The sequence below is a fragment of the Carassius carassius genome, chromosome 29 (assembly GCF_963082965.1).
Source record: "Carassius carassius chromosome 29, fCarCar2.1, whole genome shotgun sequence".
NCBI classification, from domain to species: domain Eukaryota; kingdom Metazoa; phylum Chordata; class Actinopteri; order Cypriniformes; family Cyprinidae; genus Carassius; species Carassius carassius.
In genome coordinates, this window is record NC_081783.1 from 29,469,886 (window position 1) to 29,493,317 (window position 23,432).

Here is a 23,432-nt window from a genome sequence, read left to right on the forward strand (position 1 = left end):
GAGAGAGACTTGCTGCGGTGAGAACTGGGGTGCGGCCCAGGCTGGTTGAATGCCTGCTGCTGCTGCGATCCAGCGCTCGAGGAGAGCCGGGTCTGGAGCGGGAGCGAGGAGAGCCCGGTCTTGAGCGGGAGCGAGGCGAGCTCGGGCTCGGGGCTTTGCACGGTCTATTGTCCACAACGTGTGGCTTTGCTAGAAGAGCAGCTGTCGCGATAACGCTTAATGGTGTTCGGCGAGGTAGGAGTGATCGTGGGTCCGGAAAAAGTGGCAGATCTGAAAAATCCCCGGTACAGATCTCTTCGTTGGAAGGAAGATTGGGTCTGTGATAGGATGACAGACAGAGCGAATTGAATGCTGATTAACCGCTAAGTATCTGACGCGCTCCTGCCGAACCTTGTTAACGAGAACATCATTTGAAATAGAATGTTGTTGCGTGCAGTGTGACCAGAGAATCACTGTGCTGTTATAGCCTTTGTGCAGGATTATGATTGACATCGATAATGCCAGTTAAGTGTTAAACCTATACATAATAAATATTATTTTAGCATCCAAATATTGGATTCGTGCCAAACGAGAGAAAGCTTCAGTTTCAATTCAATTCAATTAAAGTTTATTTGTATAGCGCTTTTTATGATACAAATCATTGCAAAGCAACTTTACAGAAAATATTGTTTCTACAATATTTAGTAGTAGATTATAAGTGGTGAATGTCAGTTTATGTGCAAATGACAGGAGTTGTCATACAAAAGACATACAAAAAATTTATACAAGACATAGCCAACCAGACGATGAACACTATTAACAGCAATTATTATGTGATTGCATAGTAAGTAGCAATATTTGTTAGTTCTGTGTGTTGATTTAGGGTTAGCATTATCTGGGGTCCTCTGAGGGTCAGCATCATCTCTTCTCAGGTGTTCTGGATCCAGACTGGAGCTTATGGAAATCCTAGTTACCACGGTTTGTAAATCTCATGGCAAAACAGAGAAACAAATAGAGACATAATTAGCATAGCTGCTGTTCCAACATAGTGAAATTAATTAGTTTAACCCAAGCTAAAGAATAATAATGCGCATTTGATCAGATAGAACTGCAATCACAAATTATGAGATGCATTATTTGAATGCTTGGCGAAAGAGATGCTTTTTAATCTAGATTTAAACAAAGAGAGTGTGTCTGAACTCCGAACATTACCAGGAAGGCTATTCCAGAGTTTGGGAGCCAAATGTGAAAAGGCTCTACCTCCTTTAGGGGACTTTGCTATCCTAGGAACTACCAAAAGATCAGCGTTTTGTGACCTTAGGGAGCGTGATGAATTGTAACGTGGTATAAGGCTAGTTAGGTAAGCAGGAGCTAAACTATTTAGGGCCTTATTGGTAAGTAATGATAATTTGTAACTGATACAGATCTTAATATGTAGCCAGTGCAGAGACTATAAAATTGGGGTAATATGATCATATTTTCATGACCTGATAAGGACTCTAGCTGCTGCATTTTGGACTACCTGTAGCTTGTTTATTGAGGATGCAGGACAACCACCTAGACATGCGTTACAATAGTCCAGTCTAGAGGTCATGAATGCATGAACTAGCTTTTCTGCATCAGAAACAGGTAACATATTTCATAGCTTGGCAATGTTTCTAAGATGGGAGAATGCTGTTTTTGTAACATGGGAAATATGGTTTTCAAAAGACAAGTTGCTGTCTAATATATCACCGAGTTTTTTGACTGTAGAGGAAGTAACAGTACATCTGTCTAGTTGCAAACTGTAGTCTACTAGATTGTGTGTACTGTTTTTTGGTCCAATAAGTAAGTTTTAGTAAGTCTAAGTAAGTCTTATCCAAATTTAATAGGAGAAAATTATTGGTCATCCAATCTTTTACATTTTTAACACACTGTTAGCTTAGATAATTTAGAAGTTTCATCTGGTCTTGTTGAGATATATAGTTGAGTATCATCAGCATAACAGTGGAAACTAATCCCGTATTTTCTAATAATATTGCCAAGGGGCAACATGTATATTGAAAATAGAAGGGGACCTAGGACGGATCCTTGTGGCACTCCATATTTTACTGGTGATAAATGAGATGACTCCCCATTTAAGTAAACAAAATGGTAGCGATTGGACAGGTAGGATCTAAACCATCTTAGAGCCTGTCCTTGAATACCTGTATAGTTTTGTAATCGATCTATGAGTATGTCATGACCTATGGTGTCGAACGCAGGACTAAGATCAAGTAAAACTAGCAATGAGATGCAGCCTTGATCTGACGCAAGAAGCAGGTCATTTGTAACTTTAACAAGTGCAGTTTCTGTGCTATGGTGGGGCCTGAAACCTGACTAAAATTCTTCATACAGATCATTTTTATGCAGGAAGGAGCTCAATTGGAGCTCAAATTTTTTCTAAAATTTTTGAAACAAATGGAAGATTTGAAATAGGCCTATAATTTGCCAGTTCACTAGGATCTAGTTGTGGTTTCTTAATAAAAGACTTAATTAATAACCGCCAGCTTGAATGGTTTTGGGACGTGACCTAAAGAAAACGATGAGTTAATTATGTTGAGAAGCGATTCTTCTGCTACAAGTAACAACTCTTTCAGTAATTTAGTGGGTATAGGATCTAATGAACATGTTGTTGGTTTAGATACAGTGATAAGTTTATGTAGCTCTTCATGTCCTATAGTTGTAAAGCACTGCAGTTTATCTTTGGGTGCGATGGATGAAACTGAAGTATTAGACAATGTAGAATCTACATTTGTTATTGTTATCTGATGTTATCTATTTTATCAGTGAAGAAATTCATAAAGTCATTACTGTTAAACGTTGATGGAATATTAGAATCAGGTGGCGTCTGGTTATTCGTTAATCTAGCCACTATGCTAAATAAAAACCTTGGATTGTTTCCCATCCATCCATCCATCCATCTTCTTCCGCTTATCCGGGGCCGGGTCGCGGGGGCAGCAGTCTAAGCAGAGAACCCCAGACTTCCCTCTCCCTAGACACTTCCTCCAGCTCTTCTGGGGGGACACCGAGGCGTTCCCAGGCCAGCCGGGAGACATAGTCTCTCCAGCGTGTCCTAGGTCTTCCCCGGGGTCTCCTCCCAGTGGGACGCGCCCGGAACACCTTCCCGGGAAGGCGTCCAGGAGGCATCCGGAACAGATGCCCGAGCCACCTCAGCTGACCCCTCTCGATGTGGAGGAGCAGCGGCTCTACTCTGAGCTCCTCCCGGGTGACTGAGCTTCTCACCCTATCTCTAAGGGATCGCCCAGCCACCCTGCGGAGAAAGCTCATTTCGGCCACCTGTATCCGGGATCTTGTCCTTTCGGTCATGACCCAAAGCTCATGACCATAGGTGAGAGTAGGAACGTAGATTGACCGGTAAATCGAGAGCTTCGCCTTGCGGCTCAGCTCTTTCTTCACCACGACAGACCGGTACATCGACCGCATTACTGCAGAAGCTGCACCGATCCGTCTGTCAATCTCCCGTTCCATCCTTCCCTCACTCGTGAACAAGACCCCAAGATACTTAAACTCCTCCACTTGAGGCAGGAACTCTCCACCAACCTGAAGTGGGCAAGCCACCCTTTTCCGACTGAGGACCATGGCCTCGGATTTGGAGGTGCTGATTCTCATCCCAGCCGCTTCACACTCGGCTGCAAACCGTCCCAGTGCATGCTGAAGGTCCTGGCTTGATGAGGCCAACACGACAACATCATCCGCAAAGAGCAGAGACGAAATCGTGTTGTCACCAAACCTGACCCCCTCCGGCCCCTGGCTGCGCCTAGAAATTCTGTCCATAAAAATCATGAACAGAACCGGCGACAAAGGGCAGCCCTGCCGGAGTCCAACACGCACCGGGAACAAGTCTGACTTACTGCTGGCAATACGAACCAAGCTCCTGCTCCGGTCATACAGGGACCGGATAGCCCTTAGCAAAGGGCCCCGGACCCCATACTCCCGGAGCACCCTCCACAGGCCGCCGCGAGGGACACAGTCGAATGCCTTCTCCAAATCCACAAAGCACATGTGGACTGGTTGGGCAAACTCCCATGAACCCTCCAGCACCCTGTAGAGGGTATAGAGCTGGTCCAGTGTTCCACGGCCTGGACGAAAACCACACTGTTCCTCCTGAATCCGAGGTTCTACTATCGGCCGGATTCTCCTCTCCAGTACCCTGGCATAGACTTTCCCAGGGAGGCTGAGAAGTGTGATCCCCCTGTAGTTGGAACACACCCTCCGGTCCCCCTTCTTAAAAAGAGGGACCACCACCCCGGTCTGCCATCCCAGAGGCACCGTCCCCGACTGCCACGCGGTGCTGCAGAGGCGTGTCAGCCAAGACAGCCCCACAACATCCAGAGACTTGAGGTACTCAGGGCGGATCTCATCCACCCCCGGTGCCTTGCCACCGAGGAGTTTCTTGACTACCTCGGTGACTTCAGCTTGGGTGATGGACGAGTCCACATCTGAGCCCTCAGCCTCTGCTTCCTCAATGGAAGACGTGACAGCGGGATTGAGGAGATCCTCGAAGTATTCCTTCCACCGTCCAACGACATCCCCAGTTGAGGTCAACAGCTCCCCACCTTTACTGTAAACAGCGTTGGTAGGGCACTGCTTCCCTCTCCTGAGGCGCCGGACGGTTTGCCAGAATCTCTTCGAGGCTGACCGATAGTCCTTCTCCATGGCCTCACCGAACTCCTCCCAGGCCCGAGTTTTTGCCTCCACAACCACCCGGGCTGTAGTCCGCTTGGCCTGCCGGTACCTGTCAGCTGCCTCAGGAGTCCCACAAGCCAACCAGGCCCGATAGGACTCCTTCTTCAGCTTGACGGCATCCCTTACTTCCGGTGTCCACCACCGGGTTCGGGGATTGCCACCTCGACAGGCACCGGAAACCTTACGGCCACAGCTCCGAGCGGCCGCTTCGACAATGGAGGTGGAGAACATGGTCCACTCGGACTCAATATCTCCAGCCTCCCTCGGGATCCGGTCGAAGCTCTGCCGGAGGTGGGAGTTGAAGATCTCTCTGACAGGAGACTCGGCCAAACGTTCCCAGCAGACCCTCACAGTACGTTTGGGTCTGCCGAGTCTGTCCAGCTTCCTCCCCCGCCATCGGATCCAACTCACCACCAGGTGGTGATCGGTTGACAGCTCCGCCCCTCTCTTCACCCGAGTGTCCAAGACATACGGCCAGAGGTCGGATGAAACGACCACAAAGTCGATCATCGACCTACGGCCTAGGGTGTCCTGGTGCCACGTGTACTGATGGACACCCTTATGCTTGAACATGGTGTTCGTTATGGACAAGCTATAACTAGCACAGAAGTCCAATAACTGAACACCGCTCGGGTGGATTGTTTCCCTTTAAATTAATTTGTTTTGTGCTTAAAGTTTACATATCCTAAATACTGTTTACCTTAGAGGATGTTATGTTGTTGTGGAGGGAAGGGAATAAAATAGCCTGTGTTTATAATTTTTGTAAACATTCTGATTTACTGGTATTTTAGTCTACATTATTTCTGAATGTAATAATAAAATGCGACACAATTTTATAAAAGTAGGCTAGTGGTTTTTTTTAACCATGCAGCAAACATTTTAAATATCTTAAAAAAAAAATAAAAAAACTTTAATGTCTATTTTTTTTGTCGTTTAAAATATTTGACCATCTGGGAAAGATGATGCTGGCAATGAATAAGCACAATTTAGGCTACGAGATTTTTTTTGTTAGTTTTTTAATTGCAGAAAGAGAAAACAGTGTACTTTATTATTATTATTATTATTATTATTGGCAAAGACAAAGTTTAAAAAACAATGCTAACATTTTTTTTTCTCAATCCGGTTTCAGAACGGTAATAATACAGATAAAGTTCTGAACAGAAACCGGTATTCGGCTTGTATTGAATCGATTTTAAATTTTTTCTGATTATTTTTAGTTTTTATATAGAGGCCCGTTCCCGCCACAGTTGAGAAAAAATATGATTCTGTAAGTCATAATAATGAGAAAATTTCTCATAATTATGACTTAAAATCTTATTATATTGAGAAATTATATTGTAATAACTCATATTAATGAGAAACTTTCTCGAAAAAATAATGACTTAATCCAAAAAAAAAAAAAGAAAAAGAAGAAAGAGCGAAGGCACACTAGGGACATCTGTTGGTCAAAGCCATACAGGAACACTGCAAACATTGCTTGTTCTGTAATCTAAAGTGTATAATGCTATAATCTGTCATTACATAGCGATTTCAGATAAATTATCTGCATGTAGTCTTTTGTCAGTTTGTAACACTGTTACTCTGCCAGATAGTTATGGCTTCAAACATTCCAGACTAACATTTCAGTTCAGAAATCCAGGCATTTTATGAAGAAATGAAAGACATTACACATATAAACTTAGTTTAAAGATGTTTATTTCTATGATTTACTAGTTTTATTAGCTGTATCTTTCATTCATCACATGCATACAAAGTTATTTATTATTATGAGAAATTTTATCATTATTACTAGAAACTAAGACATTATTTTGAGAAACTAAGTCAGTATTACAAGAAAGTTTCTCATTATTATAAGAAACTAAGTCAATATCCATAGAAGCCTGTTCCTGCCACAGTTGAGAAAAATATGACTCTGTAAGTCATAATAATGAGAAACTTTCTCATAATTATGACTTAGTATCTGGTTATATTGAGAAACTAACTCATAATATTGAGTGAGTGATGTAATATACAGCCAAGTATGGTGACCCATACTCAGAATTCATGCTCTGCATTTAACCCATCCAAAGTGCACACACACAGCAGTGAACACACACACATACCTGGAGCAGGGGTCATCATTTATGCTGTGTCCCCGGACGGGAACAGTTGGGTTCGGTGCCTTGCTCAAGGGCACCTCAGTAGTGGTAGTGCCGGCCTGAGACTCAAACTCACAACCCTAGGGTTAGGAGTCAACCTCTCTAACCATTAGGCCACAACTTCCCCACAATTTTTATTGACTTAGTTTCTCATAATAATGAGAAACTTTCTCGTAATAATAAAACATTCTTAATTGACACAAGCTAGTTGGCTACAGATACTTGGAAACACCTCATAGAAAGCACTGATTGATTTAAATAAGGTGTCAATCAAAAGGGCAGAGGTCAGCAGCCATTGTAACATCAATGTTTACTTTGCCTTTGCAGCCAGATAAAAGGTATTCATCAGAATGCGCCGAATCCGTTGGCTAATCAGAAATTATACTACTACATTCTGTGGATGTTTATATGATTGTGTTATGAACTAAATATTTCACTGAATTGGATAGTCTGAGGAGCGGAGTAAATTTATCATATTCAGAGATATCATATTCAGATCTCTTAAACTATAATTGTGAGATTTCTCTAATTACATTTGCAGATGTATGACGCGTCTATTGAAGATATCTGTAAAGTAATTATAGATATCTTAAATGGAGTTTTGACTAGTCAAATCATATTTAAATATATCTCTAATCGGATTTCTTACTAGTGCAGTTATAATTGCAGATATCTCTTACTTTCATTGTGACTAGTCGAATTATAATTATGACTCGTCAAAATACAATTGTTCCCATCTTAAAATATATTTATGGATAGTCAAATCAAAGTTTTAAATTCTAAAACAGCTTGCGATAGTGGGCAACCATTTATGCTGCAGCGCCCGGGGAGCAGTGCTTTGCTCAAGGGCACCTGAGTCGTGGCATTATCAGTAGTGATGCGTGGGTCGTCTCATAACCGCAGGTAACCCGTGGGTCGGGTCGGGGCGGGTTAAGAAATTGGCACTTTATTGCGGGGCCGGTTGGGGCGGGCCACTAAAAACAAAATTTTAAAAAATCCATTTATGTTGCATGGAATTTAGTGGTGGAAAGTTTGATTCTTTCAAGAGATTCGTTGATTTTCAGTTCGTTCACCAAAATGATTCATTCACTTATTCGTTCAGTGACCATTTCTTCATATTGCACAAATACGCCAGCAGTTGGCGAAAAAGATTGTCTTATGTGTTATGTATTAAGTCAACGAACGTATTTACTTTTGACAAAAACTGATTTGGCTTTAGTGTGTGCATGATCGCATTAAATAAATAGTCTAAATAAATTGTTCAGATTAACAAAGCACAAGGTTTTATCGGGGATTAAACGTGGAGTTATGTTCTGTATGCTAAATATGAAAACAAGCGTATGTGCACCAATAACTGCCCTTTGTATCTGCTGATTGCTGATCGAGATTTACATGCTTGGCCGACTGACCCTGTATACTCTCATTCATTTCATTCATGAACGAGATGTATCAGTTCATTCAACTCTTTCACCGACGAGAAGATCGTATTCGTTCACTACATTCAACAAGTCACATGCTCCGTCACATCTTAACTCTTTTTGACAGGATGAAACAGTTCACAGAGCTGTTCACGAGCTGCGCATGCGCTGCTGTGGGAGGAACTTCATTGAACGAGAAATGAGTCTTTTACTGTCTATGGTCAGTGGATTACGTAAACGAGAAAGATTCGTTCACCTAAAAGATTTGTTCATGAACGAACCATCATAGTGCAATTACCTATAGCCTATATTGATAGGGTTACGATACGAAGGTCTAAGTAGCAACGTAACTTCCGTGATGTCCCCGATGTGCGGGGCGGGTCAGGGCGGGTAAAGAAAATTTACTTTATTTGCGGGGCGGGCCAAATAATTTCATAAAAGCGGGACCCGCGGGTTGGAAAAAACGCATTGGGGATGCGTGGGATTTCCCCCTTTCTGGTCAATGTATCCCTGCCTCTTTATTATTTTTTATTTTTTAGTGATCAGTGCTACTACACAAGTTTTGTGATCCGTCTTGCCACTAATCACGGATCCGTGGTTTGATTAAAGTCAATTTTATTTTAAAATGCGCTACTTTGGCTGGCTCCGGCCGCGCAGCGTTTCAGCGAGCGCAGAGAAGAGCAGCACATTCAGTTAAAAAAAAGATACTCCGTTGCTTCTAATTCTATTTTACAAGCAAGTATTGCCGACATCAGTCACAGCACAACCACTGACTTTATCGTATGTGTATTTGATTTCATTAGTGCAGATTAATGTTTGAAAGCTGGTTATTTAGTCTTCATGGACTGCGTTTCAGTGATTATTCATTCCGTTGTCTGCATGGACTGTATAAAAACATGGACGTAGTGTCCGTGACGTCACCCGTAGACTCCTGAAGTGTGTTTTTGAAGCCTAAAGTGTGTAGAGCGGGCCGTTGCCATCTTGGCAGCGCGTCAGCGCGACTCTCCCGGACAATCAAAAATGGGCAAAAAGGCGGGAGCTAGTTGCTGTAGCCACACCCACCTAGCGCGACGGCAGTGTCAGCAGCGGCAATTCACCTGTCACTCAAGTGGCTACGCCCTTAATTATGCAGAACTTTAAGTCTTAATATAATTTAAACGGATGAGTTATAAAAAAATTCACCCCCCTCACAGTTGTCATGAAGGGCAAAATTAGCTATTTAGACCATAGACTGTAAAAAAGATGGACGACTCGCCTTCGCTCTCTTCCATTGGTCAAAACTGAAGCCGCCAGTGTCCCGAAATGGCGCTGATATCTTGGACTTGCGCCTGCGCAGATAGCGATCTAGGGACCAGTTCTGCGCAGTCGCTATGCGCAGTAGCAAGCAGGAAGTAAAGCCTTAAAGCCGCGAAATCAACGGCCCCGCCCCTGTGCCCCGCCCTTACTCTCCCTCGCAGAATGCACATACCGTAATCTGCACTGTTTTGGAAGTGGAGTCCTGCTCCTGTGAACTCTGTCTGCTCCGTTCCACTCCAATCTCATTAAAATAAGGTAAATACAATCTCCTCAGTCCTCCGAAGATCATGAAAAAAGCCTGTTGACGCTTCAGTGCCTCCTAGGCTCAGAGAGCTGTCAATCACAGCTGTCAATCACGACGTCACACCACCGTTTTTAGAGCATTAAATAACTATCTAAAAAACAACTTATTTTAAAAACGAACACTTGAATTTACATTAGCGTGATACAAACTACAGTAAATGACAAAAAACAGCTTCGGAAAAAAGATATTTGAAGGGTAATTTAATTGTTTAGTTGGTCTCTCGTCCCATTGTATAACATGGGGAGGCGGGGTTTATGACCTATACTAGGACCACTCACCAGGGGGCGATCGAGACGTTTTGGCTTCACTTTTCAGGGCTTGTGCGGCACGCTTGATTTAGACCAAAATCTTTTTTTGAACCAGGCTGTAAACATGTTTTTTCCTGCTGTAAAGTTGGGCATTTTAAAATGGGGAGTCTATGGGACTGACTCCCTTTTGCAGCCAGCCTCAAGTGGCCGGTCGATGAATTGCAGTTTTAGTCACCCCCTTATTGGCCTCACGAGAGAGAGCGGGAGGTTGGCGCTCGGTTGTCTGACAACAGAAACATTAAAATATAGAAATAAAAACAGTTTTATTGAGAATTAAATTAAATGGCTTAATTAAATGCAGTATGTGAGCATAGGGAGGCAATATAATACGACGCACTTACATCATAAATATGCTAATTAGCGCATGGCGTCACGAATTAAAATGTTTCAAAACATCCCCACCTCTGTTTTTTTTCACAAATCGCACCCTGTATATATATATGTTTAAAAGGACTATTTTATTTTCTCGTTTTACTTAATTTTGCACACGATTTTACTAAATCGTGGCCATGATTTCGTTGAATCAAATCAACAAACAAATTATTATATCGTGTGCACAATTTACTTAAAAGGAGGGAACGAGTCAGTAGTCTATGTTGTGTGCACGATTTAGTAAAAGGAAGGAACAAATTATATTGTTTGCTAATTTTTTTGTAATAATTACAGTTATTATTATTTTCCTGCAGGTCATGTGTGCGGCTCGAAGTCACTTTAATTGTAAAAATATCCACTTTGATTACAGTGCGGCTGTCTTAGATGTATAGTGTTCATGACAAGTGAAATGTGAGGAAAAAAAGAAAAGAAAAAAAGGAACACTGCAGTTTTATTCTATTATTTTACTCTTTATTTTGTAGCTTTTATTTCTCTTTGATGTAAGAATGAAACCTATTTCTTACTGGTAACCACTCAAGCAGCAGTGATTGGTTGAGCTCGACCAGCGCTGAGAAAAGTAACAATTTTCACGGGACGACCGTCAATATGCCCCTCAGTAGCTGGATGATCATTTACAGTAGCCTAACGACACCGATAAACTTTGACAGACTGTGAATTAAAAATACAATGATTTTAAACAAGATAATTGTCATTTAGACAATCATATTTGACTAACTAGCCATCTTCCGGAGCGCTTAGCGCCGCCCATGCTTTAATAGTTTTCTCTGTTTCTGTGATACATGAGGCTCTTGATGGCGGCTGTAATAGAGTGATTACGGCAGGTGACTAGCGCTTATCAGTCTCCAGTTAGACGTGTTTCTGTGATTGTGTGGGCTCAGACAGGTCAACACAGGTGATAACATGGCTCTACGCGTATGCAGCACTTTTCTCCGTTCTTACTCGACTCACGGCAAGGTAACAACGTCTCTCTCTCTCTCCCTAGTTTTATAATGCATGTTAAAATGTAAAACTATTATAGAAAAGTATTGTATGAAGTTACTACTTGCAGGGTTATAGTGTTTCATTACTTTAAAAAATGTGAGCGATATTTCCTGGAAGCGAATTTATGAATCGTACTATGATAAAGGCTTGGCTTATGAATATTAATTAGGGGACTTGACGGTGATTGGCTCAAAGGCAGACGTCTGTTAGACTTCACCTGGGCTAGGAGACGTTGTTGTTAATATTCATGAGATAAATATTGCTGTAATTTCATTTCCTGGAAAATTTTATTGGCAGTGGTACACACAACTTTCCATATATCTTAGAAAATGCTTTAAGACAGATAGTTAGATGCACACATTCAGTCAAAAGTTTGGAATAATTAAGATATGTTTATGCTTTTGATGTTTATTCTTATGTTTACCAATAATGCATTAAAAAAAAAAATACAGCAAAACTATAATATTGTGAAATGTTATTACAATTTAAAATAACAGTTTTCTATGTTATATCGGTTCAAATATAACTGATCGAAACTGTATTTTCAGCATTTACTCCAGTCTTTGATGATCCTTCAGAAATAATCTTTCTTATTATTATCAGTTGAAAACTGCGTATTATTATTTATTATTTATTTTTATTTTTTTGTGGAAAACTTGATGCATGATTAGAAAGTTCAATGAACAGCATTTACTTGAAATAAAAATCTATAAATATAAATGGCATTATCAATATCTTTACTTTCACTTTTGATCAATTCAATGCATCCTTGCTGAATAAATGTATCTTAAAAATATCTTACTTTGGAATGGAGTAAGAATCAGACGTTTTGAGGACAAAGCAATAAATGTATTTTGAAACAAAATGACAAATATGCAATACTACAATTGCATAAACCATCATGAGCATTGTAATAATCAGAAGAACATAAACCTATTGATTTTCAGCTGTTGGTTACAAGCATATAAACAATGGGGTTCAAGTGAAATAAAACAGGAAGGCCAACTCGATTACATAATGTGTGGTTACTTAATTTTTCTGCTTGTACATTCATCACAAATCTATCTTTTTTTCTTGCATAAGTCAGAGATTTTCATTGTTCATGTGGAGGATGTATTTTCCCCCTCAGTCAGTTCTGGGTGGACTCTCATCATCCATCCGGTTGAAAAGTTCCTGTCCCGTTGACATCAGTCATCTGGACCACCTGGTGCTCACGGTTCGGGACCTGAACAGAACCACACACTTCTACTCCAAGGTTTTGGGGATGGAGGTCGTCACTTTTAAGGTAGAATGTGACGTGATACTAAAGCACAATGCAAACAAATCCACACGGTGGCAGCAGAGTCTAAGTAACCCTGTCACTTCAGGGCGACCGGAAAGCTCTGAGTTTCGGAGAGCAAAAACTGAACCTGCATGAGGCTGGGAAGGAGTTTGAGCCCAAAGCCAAAACCCCGACTCCGGGATCTGCTGACTTGTGCCTGATTACCAAAACCCCTCTGACCACCGTGGCTGCCCACCTCGAGGTGACTCACAAATGCTTCATTCACACAACTGAGATGAACCTTTGCGTCTATCAGAGGGAATTTGTTTAGAATTGGCCACAGAATGTGAAACTGCATTGAAAAACAAAACCATGCAACAGGTCAATGTATTAGTCCAATAAAAATGTGCAAATAACAGCTGTTAATGTTTGATTTTTTTATGCTTAATTATTAATTGTTATACAGTGCCCCAGAATGTCTTCCACGTAATTTTCTGATTTTTTTCTTCCTGCATGGGTCATAATTAAAGCAATATCACACGAGCAAGAGTGCTGTTGTTTCCAATGATAATTACAGGCTTGTGGGAATTCAGTAAAATGACATGCAGTTCTGTAAACAGGAAGTTCATACTGAGCAACTTGCATTTGAGACGCAATATCAGCAGTTACTTCAAATCAATCAGATCCAAGGCGAATCACAACAGACTAAAAAAAAAGTATTTAAAAACTGGACAAAAAGACAAAGATACAAGACGGTGTACTCAGCATCTTTATAGAAGAAATAAACTGCAGTCCTATAAACCACTGTGATATAATACAATATTATGATACCTACTGACTTTAAGTTGTTGATAAGTAAGTATAGAAACAGTGTAGTTCAATTAAAAACAACAACAATAATAATAATTTATTAAAAAGTAGACAGCTTACATTTGGGACACAATATTACCAGTTATAAAAACTTCTCAAGAAAAACATCAGAGCAACAAAAGCAGTCTTTCCTGGTTTTGAACTCTGCCAATCAAACTCAAAATAAACTAAATTTGAAAACGTATAGATATCATTTCAAACATTATTAATGTCACCAAACTAAAATACCCTGCATGTTCGGTGTAGTTCATTCTGAAAATAAAATGTGTAATTGAAACTGTACACATCCAGTACAGCAGTAAATGCAGAGTTCACTGATGTGCTGGTGTTGTGTTGCAGGCGTGTGGCGTGACCATCGAGGAGGGTCCCGTGGACAGGACGGGTGCTGTGGGTCCCATCCGCTCACTCTATTTCCGTGACCCTGACCACAACTTGATTGAAGTCTCCAATTACCAGCAGTAGACGGCAGGGGCGCTGTATCACCGCCTAAAGATGAAGATACACATGTTCTCAGATGCCTTCCCAATGATTGAATAAAAAAAAAAAAAAAAAACATGCCAAGGCTGTTTTCACTCGTGCTTTCAGCTGAGCTAACATTCGCTTATTTTTATATCTTCTTTGTGGCTGCCCCAATATCAAACCATGTTAGTCCAAGCACAGATCCTCTCATACTGAAATGCATGATTTTAAATTGTTATTATGCTGTGGGGTAAATTCATTTAAATTCTGTAAAAAAAATCTTCCACTGATCATGTAATGCAGTAGAATTTGTTAAAGCTAAATTAATATATTTTCAATTGAAAATGTTTATGTCATATGATGTCAAGTAAATTACTAAAAACAGCAAGCATTGTCAGTATAATTCAGAAAAGACCAAGAAAAATAGACTTTTTGACTTGGAAACGGAAACGATTAATGTCAAACAGGACACAATGGCCAAACCCTTGCACGACACACCTGAAGGACTTCTTGTAAAGAGTTTAACCTGCTACTATCATTGACAGAAAGCTCTCCATCATCTTTGGGAAGTGCATGTAAGGAAATCCCCTCTTAGTTTCTGCTGTGAATGATACTCAGAGTATTGTCCTGAAGAGGCCGATCCTCAGGTTTCTGGAGGTGTGTAGATGTAGACACCCTGCAAGGGTTCGTCCATCAAAATGCAAAAGAGTAAAGACTGATCACGTTGACAGGAACAATGATAGTTTCGGTGCTCCAGCCTGAACAGCTGAAAGAAACAAATTCATTTTGAGTTTCATCTGGTGATGCAATTTATAATAAAACACCAACCGTCAATCTGTGGGTGAACAGGACTTTAATTGATTGCCATGTAAAGCCCAGACTAAAACACTGCATGGTTATTTCTCTTTTCCGCTAACACTTTAGATTTAGTGGCCTTGTATTTAAAATGACCAAATAAATATCCTTTGGCAAGCTACCCCGAGAAACAGACTGAACAAACAAAAATAGAAGGAAGCTCTGATTTGAGGGAAGGGAGTTTTACAATAAGCCTTTTGATGTAGGACAGTGTTTGCTTTTAAGATTTGTCCTAAAGATAACGCAAATCTGTGTGAATGTGTGTTTTTTTTTTTTTTTTTGAGGCAAAATTCCTAGTTTATGACTTGTTAAGGTGAGAACTGCACCTTAAATTAGAGTATGGCCAAGAGGATTCAGGGGACTTTCACAGACAGAGTGTCTATAGTTGAGCAAGGTCCTTGAGTCTTGGTCTTATCATGAGGAGAAAATCAAACACTGCAAACTGGACAATGACTGTACTCTGTTTGACAAACAGAATTTTTCATAAGCAATAAAACAAACAGATAAGCAGAAAAGAGTAACTTAATCAGACCTAATGGTATAAAATAAGACTCTTGTAGAGCTGATAGAACTGAGTCTGGACACAGTCACAGTACAGTCTTGGCCAAAAGTTTTGAGAATTACATAAATATTAGTTTTCAAAATTTTTGCTGCTAAACTGCTTTAGATCTTTTAGATCTTTGTTTCAGTTGTTTCTGTGATGTACTGAAATATAATTACAAGCACTTCATAAGTTTCAAAGGCTTTTATCGACAATTAAATGACATTTATGCAAAGAGTCAGTGCTTTTTCAGGACCTCTGCAATTCGACTGGGCTTGCTCTCAATCAACTTCTGGGCCAAATCCTGACTGATAGCAACCCATTCTTTCATAATCACTTCTTGGAGTTTGTCAGAATTAGTGGGTTTTTGTTTGTCCACCCGCCTCTTGAGGATTGACCACAAGTTCTCAGTGGGATTAAGATCTGGGGAGTTTCCAGGCCATGGACCCAAAATTTCAACATTCTGGTCCCAGAGCCACTTAGTTATCACTTTTGCCTTATTTGTCCTCAGCAGTCCATTCACTATACTTTCTGCAGAAGATCAATGTGTCCCTGATGTTTTTTTGGAGAGAAGTGGCTTCTTTGCTGCCCTTCTTGACACCAGGCCATCTTCCAGAAGTCTTGTCCTCACTGTTCGTGCAGATGCGCTCACACCTGCCTGCTGCCATTCCTGAGCAAGCTCTGCACTGGTGGCACTCCGATCCCGCAGCTCAATCCTCTTTAGGAGACCATCCTGGCGCTTGCTGGACTTTCTTGGATGCCCTGAAGCCTTCTTTACAAGAATTGACATAATGATCTCCAGCCTTGTGCTCGTCATTCTCACCTGAGTTAACAAGACGATTACTGAAATGATCTCAGGAGGTCCTTTAATGACAGCAATGAAATGCAGTGGAAAGGTTTTTTTGGGATTAAGTTAATTTTCATGGCAAAGAAGAACTATGCAATTCATCTGATCACTCTTCATAACATTCTGGAGTATATGCAAATTGCTATTATAAAAATTAAGCAGCAACTTTTCCAATTTCCAATATTTATGTAATTCTCAAAAGTTTTGGCCACGACTGTACAAGAGTAAATACCAGAATCATGTGAAGTTTCAGTAAAGCCACTGAGAATCTAGAATAACAAACTTCTTCAAATATGAGAGAAAACAAAAACAAACAAACATCTAAATCAAAGGCAATATACTTTTATTCAGTACATTTACATTTATTAATTTAGCTGTAAAACATATATCAAATGAAGTTTCATTCTCATCTGAAAGTGTTAGTGTAGTCAAAACAACATTATTACTGAACATTAACTGAGTATTATTCTTTCAAGTCCAGACTAAAGCCAAGGCATGAAGACAGACTCCAGCAGGAGACAGAAACGGACCAGTTCTCCTCTGGCCTGTAAGCGAACGAACATAGTGAGATTTATGATTCAAACTGCATCACAAATCAGATATATGGTTCAATATTGTTCAAAAATACACTTACAGTGTATTCAAAGTATACATTTTATCATTATGTCTTTAAAAAATCAATTGTAATGTGAGTGAATGATCTTACATGCAAACCACGGACTTTAAAAGGCTATGTAAACTCATTTATGTCAAGAGCCAAATTGGTTGTACTTCATTTTGCAGTAGGTGCACATTCAGTAATACTGATTAATAAAAGGCATCTATTATATAGTTAGGTTCATAGTTAGTGTACCCAGTTATTGTAGATTTGCACATTTTCTCTTTAATTGGATCTTAAATAAAGCTTACTATAGTTGCAAACAGACAGTTTTTACTTATAACAATGTTCTCTCTGGATCAGTGACTGAACACTCTTCATTCTCCTAATACTTGAGTTAAAATACAGCACATCTGAAGGAATGAGCTGAGCTAAACAAAGCTGGGAAAAACCACGAAAGACCACTAATCGACCATGAGATTGGATAAAACAGGACTGAAGCCCAGGTCTGCGTAAACACAGAATAAATGAGCAGCTGAATAAGGCACAGGTGAAGGTAATGAGTAACTAAAGCAACAAACAAAAACACACAAAGAAACCCAAGAGGAAAAGAGAAACCAGGAACTACGGGACAAAATAAACTAACCTTTATTTCTAGACGTTTCTAGTGACCCTGAAAATCCTGACTAGCTGGTTCAGATGTGTCTGATTAGGACCGGAGTGCGACTCTGTAGACGTTTGAATGGATGCATGCCCCTGTTAAAATCTTAGTCTTAGAAATTTAAGTGACTTATTCAGATATCATGCAAGTTAGTTAAAATGTTATACTTTGGAATCATAACTCAAATAAACATACAATTCCAAGAGATATGAATTCAAAATATGACATATTGAGTAATTTGTCATTTTTAGAACATAATTAAAAACACATGAAAGTTTTTGTGAATGAAAATATTATGGTCCACAATATAACATATAATGTATTTACCCTAGTACACAAAAAAAGGGTATGATCAGTGTGGCAACTTATGTTTTTATATTAATTCATAAAATAAGTTGAAAATAAGGTGTGACTGCAGTGTCATCAGCTCAGTCACGGACATCATTATGTGTATTGTCGGTTGACAGGGACACAACATCAACAAACAAAAAAATATTCTGCTAACATAGATTATCATTCAGGTGAGCAGAAAGAGGAATCCGTTTCCTGTTTCCTTCAAGCATTGCAGAAGAGGATAGAAGAAACAATGATGTTATTCTTTTGCATAGACTTGAACACTTTGTTGGCATTAATGGAAGTGCATTAGCATGGTTTAAATCGTACTTATATGACCGCCATCAGTTCGTAGCAGTGAATGAAGATCATATCGATCACAAGTGCAGTATGGAGTACCTCAAGGCTCAGTACTAGGGCCACTACTCTTCACGCTTTATATGTTACCCTTGGGAGATATCATCAGGAAACATGGTGTTAGCTTCCACTGTTATGCTGATGATACTCAGCTCTATATTTCTTCACAGCCCGGTGAAACACACCAATTTGAAAAACTAATGGATTGCATATTCGATATAAAAAACTGGATGATGAGTAATTTCTTACTGCTAAATTCTGAAAAAAACAGAGCTGTTAATTATAGGACCTAAAAACTCCGCTTTTAATAACCTAGAACACTGTCTAAGACTTGATGGTTGCTCTGTCAATTCTTCGTCATCAGTTAGGAACCTAGGTGTGCTATTTGATCGCAATCTTTCCTTAGCATTTTGTAAAACTGCTTTTTTCCATCTCAAAAATATATCTAAATTACGGCCTATGCTCTCAATGTCAAATGCAGAAATGTTAATCCATGCATTTATGACCTCAAGGTTAGATTATTGTAATGCTTTATTGGGTGGTTGTTCTGCAACTACAGCTAGTCCAAAATGCAGCAGCAAGAGTTCTTACTAGAACCAGGAAGTATGACCATATTAGCCCGGTCCTGTCAACACTGCACTGGCTCCCTATCAAGCATCGTATAGATTTTAAAATATTGCTTATTACTTATAAAGCCCTGAATGGTTTAGCACCTCAGTATTTGAATGAGCTCCTTTTACATTATCATCCTCTACGTCTGCTACGTTCTCAAAACTCAATTTGATAATACCTAGAATATCAAAATCAACTGCTGGCGGCAGATCCTTTTCCTATTTGGCGCCCAAACTCTGGAATAGCCTACCTAACATTGTTAGGGAGGCAGACACACTCTTGCAGTTTAAATCTAGATTAAAGACCCATCTCTTTAACCTGGCTTACACATAACATACTAATATGCTTTTAATATCCAAATCCGTTAAAGGATTTTTAGGCTGCATTAATTAGGTAAACCGGAACCGGGAACACTTCCCATAACACCTGATGTACTTGCTACATCATTAGAAGAATGGCATCTATGCTAATATTAGTGTGTTTCTCTCTTATTGCAAGGTCACCATAGCCACCAGATCCAGTCTGTATCAAGATCAGAGGGTCACTGCAGTCACCCGGATCCAGTACGTATCCAGACCAGATGGTGGATCAGCACCTAGAAAGGACCTCTACATCCCTGAAAAACAGCGGAGACCAGGACAACTAGAGCCCCAGATACAGATCCCCTGTAAAGACCTTGTCTCAGAGGACCACCAGGACAAGACCACAGGAAACAGATGATTCTTCTGCACAATCTGAATTTGCTGCAGCTTGGAATTGAACTACTGGTTTCGTCTGGTCAGAGGAGAACTGGCCCCCCAACTGAGCCTGGTTTCTCCCAAGGTTTTTTTCTCCATTCTGTCACCGATGGAGTTTCGTTCCTTGCCGCTGTCGCCTCTGGCTTGCTTAGTTGGGGACACTTCATCTACAGCGATATCGTTGACTTGATTGCAAATAAATGCACAGACACTATTTAACTGAACAGAGACGACATCACTGAATTCAGTGATGAACTTCCTTTAACTATCATTTTGCATTATTGACACACTGTTTTCCTAATGAATGTTGTTCAGCTGCTTTGACGCAATGTATTTTGTTTAAAGCGCTATATAAATAAAGGTGACTTGACCTGACTTATGTTATCAGTTACACAACACTTGTCCCTCATATTCAGAGAATGTGATAATAGGAAATAATCAGTTAATGTGCTAGTAAACGCATGAGTTACTGTGACGGAAGAAGGAAATAAGCTCAGTCAGCTGATTGTCTTCCATTCTTTGCAATAAGATAAATCTCAAAAAGTGCTCACCACTTTTTGGCACAAGAGACAGCTTTTAACATCTAGTCCTGTGTTCTTGATTCTGATACAGTGCACTTGTACAGTGTACAGTGTACTTATATTTTAAAATACCTGCATGTAATTCCATCTGTAATACATTTCTGTAATTACATTTATCGTTACACTGTTTACCCATCCCTTGCACCTTAAACCAACTCCTACCACCAAACCAGTCCCTAACCTACCGGTATCAGCAGAAGTGTTTTAACACTCTTCAACCATTCTTTGTTTATACTGGAACAATGTTTCGATTCATTATCTTACTTTTTTTTTCTCCAGATAAACTATTAAGGGTTTCCAGCTTCCTTATGTTTCCTTATGTTTGACATACTTATAACTGGTGGCTCACCTTTTTTACATGAGACATTATTTTTTTGAGTGGGTGAATAGTAAAAATTTCCAAGTAAACTGTAAACCATTAACAAACACGCTTTTGACAGCATATGAAAAACACATTTCTGTAAATAACCAGAAAAAAAGCTTATATAACATTATCTGTCTAAGAATGAGAGAAAACGACTTCTGTTAATTAATTTATATAACAGACAAAAATATGTTGTGATGGTATTTGTCACTATTGTGAAATCAAAATTCCCTGTATGCATCTTTCTAAGTGTTCTGGTTTCTTTCCACGGAAGTTACACAGCAAAAAGACACATCTTTTGTTCACAACTGACAATTTGCATAACTCACTTGATAGATCATAGGCTTATGTAACTCCAAACTGGAATTATCTATAACTTGTGCCAATTACCGAAAGCTGTGCTATTGACGACACATCTGACAATAGAAAGTGCAGTAAATGTAGATGCTGTATTCAAATCAGCAAATATCACTTGGTGGGGAAAACTGTAAGTTGAGGACTGTGAACTCCACTTTCTGAATAAAAGCAAACAAAAAGCAAAGTTTATCGCACTTATCATCAGATAAACCGAAACTGCTGAGCACCCCTAGGGAGCACACTTTTGAGTGTTCAACTATACACAGTGCATGTGTCACCTGGAACAATGGTGGAAATTCTGCAAATGTATACATTTTTAGCTGTTATTGTCCTCGCAACACTTTGAGAAAGTGTCTTGGGAGAAGTTTCTTCTACAGTCTGTGTTACAGAGAGACACTATCTATGTACTTACCCGTGTCTTTGTTCAGCTAACCTATTATCCTCAACCACTTCCTCAATAAGTAATAATTTAGCAGACAACTGTATCCAAACCAACTTATTACAGGAACAATATTCCAGAAACAACCCGGTACTGAGTGCCTTTCTTGAAAGCTCATGACTCATTTCTTTCAAGTATTATTAACTTCAAACTGGCCACTCTGCCCTCCACTGCTGGATAAAAATAAAACACAGGATTTCTGTCGATTCAGCTGTTTCGACATTGAAGGACTCCATAATGGGAAACTATCAATTCGCCAAATATTTTTCCATTGCTGGCATTTGTCTCTTCATACTGTACCTGGAATCTCTTCTTTTACCCACAGTATTTAATTGAAATCCACCTATTGACTCTCCAAATATAGGCGACAGTAATAGATACAGTCTTACTACAAACACAATATTTAGTTTGAACTCAGGAGACAAGCTGTGATGTAAACTGAAGTACAGGAATACATTTTAGACAAGACCATAAACCATAACTGTTTACAGATGTTTAATTTTTAGAAATATGTTAACACTTTAGTATGCTGTGTCCAGATCAGAGGGTCACTGCAGTCACCCGGATCCAGTACGTATCCAGACCAGATGCTGGATCAGCACCTAGAAAGGACCTCTACATCCCTGAAAGACAGCGGAGACCAGGACAACTAGAGCCCCAGATACAGATCCCCTGTAAAGACCTTGTCTCAGAGGAGCACCAGGACAAGACCACAGGAAACAGATGATTCTTCTGCACAATCTGAATTTGCTGCAGCCTGGAATTGAACTACTGGTTTCGTCTGGTCAGAGGAGAACTGGCCCCCAACTGAGCCTGGTTTCTCCCAAGGTTTTTTTCTTCATTCTGTCACCGATGGAGTTTCGGTTCCTTGCCGCTGTCGCCTCTGGCTTGCTTAGTTTCTCTAGTAGCTTGTTTTGTCAAAATTAGTCCAAAACGCAGCAGCCAAATTTCTTAGAAAAGGCCACAAATATGATTTTGCCACTCACTTTCTGCGAGCTCTTCATTGGCTTCCTGTTGACTCTGGGATATATTTTTTAATTATTTTATTTAAATGTTTACACAATCTCGCTCAGCGTTACCTATCAGAATTGCTGCATCCTTACAACCCCTCCAGAGATTTAAAATCTAGTTATCAAAACCTCCTTATGGTTCCCTCTACAAGGCTGAAATGCAGAGGAGATAGAGATTCCTCGGTGATGGGCTCTAGATTGTGGAACATCCTGCCAGCATCCCTTATAACTGCTCCATCTTTATAGATTTTTAAATCTCTTTTGAAAACTCATTTTATTTTCTGAAGCCTTTTCAAATTTATGTAGTGTGAATGTAGCCTGTTTTTATCTATGATTAATATGTTGAACAGCACTTTGGTCAGTCATGTGATTTTTTAAAAATGTGCTATATAAATAAAAGAACTTGAACTTAGTTTGGGATGCTCGACTGATTGCACAGGCACTATTTGAAGAGATCTGAATGATGACATCACTGAATCATGAACTGACTTTAGCTGGAGTCTTTGTCATTGTCCTCTTGCTTTATTGACAAACTATTTCCTGTTGACACTGTAAAGCTGCTTTGACACAATCTGGATTGTATAAAGACTTGACTATGGGGACCAGTTCCCACTATTAAATAGTTGCTTATTAGCATTCATTTTATTAACATATTGGGTGTTTATTAGTACTTAAATACACATATTCTGCATGACCATATTCTACATCCCTAATCCTGCTCAATACCTAAACGTAACTTACTACCTTACTAACTATTAATAAGCAGCATATTAGGAGTATATTGAGGGAAAAGCCCTAATGTTTTGTTAATTTTTAACATTTTGCAGTTAAAATGTTCCACTACACTGTATATGATGTAAACCTACAGTAATACAAATTCTATTACTAATATAACTAATTTTATGAAAGACGTTGAAAATGGCCAAACTCTTTTCCTTTCTATATATTCTTATTGAATTTATAAATGAATGAGACATCATCCTGCATATCAAATAAAATTGCCTC

General features: G+C 39.7%; 1 protein-coding gene across 1 annotated transcript; it reads left to right on the forward strand.

Annotated features, from left to right (window-relative positions):
• The first annotated feature begins 11,194 nt into the window (after positions 1-11,194).
• On the forward strand, positions 11,195-14,176 carry glod5 (glyoxalase domain containing 5). Its single transcript, XM_059516818.1, has 4 exons — positions 11,195-11,518; positions 12,675-12,830; positions 12,913-13,068; positions 14,016-14,176. Exons 1-4 carry the CDS (start codon positions 11,465-11,467, stop codon positions 14,136-14,138), a joined length of 489 nt encoding a protein of 162 aa, XP_059372801.1. The 5' UTR covers positions 11,195-11,464; the 3' UTR covers positions 14,139-14,176.
• Positions 14,177-23,432: the final 9,256 nt, after the last annotated feature.

Bases quoted from the DNA above. Each gene is read 5' to 3' on its own strand.
- glod5 (XM_059516818.1), top strand. From the start codon at position 11,465: ATGGCTCTACGCGTATGCAGCACTTTTCTCCGTTCTTACTCGACTCAC. The intron at 11,519-12,674 runs GTAACAACGTCT...TTTCCCCCTCAG, and splicing joins CTTACTCGACTCACGGCAAG to TCAGTTCTGGGTGGACTCTC. The intron at 12,831-12,912 runs GTAGAATGTGAC...CTGTCACTTCAG, and splicing joins TGGAGGTCGTCACTTTTAAG to GGCGACCGGAAAGCTCTGAG.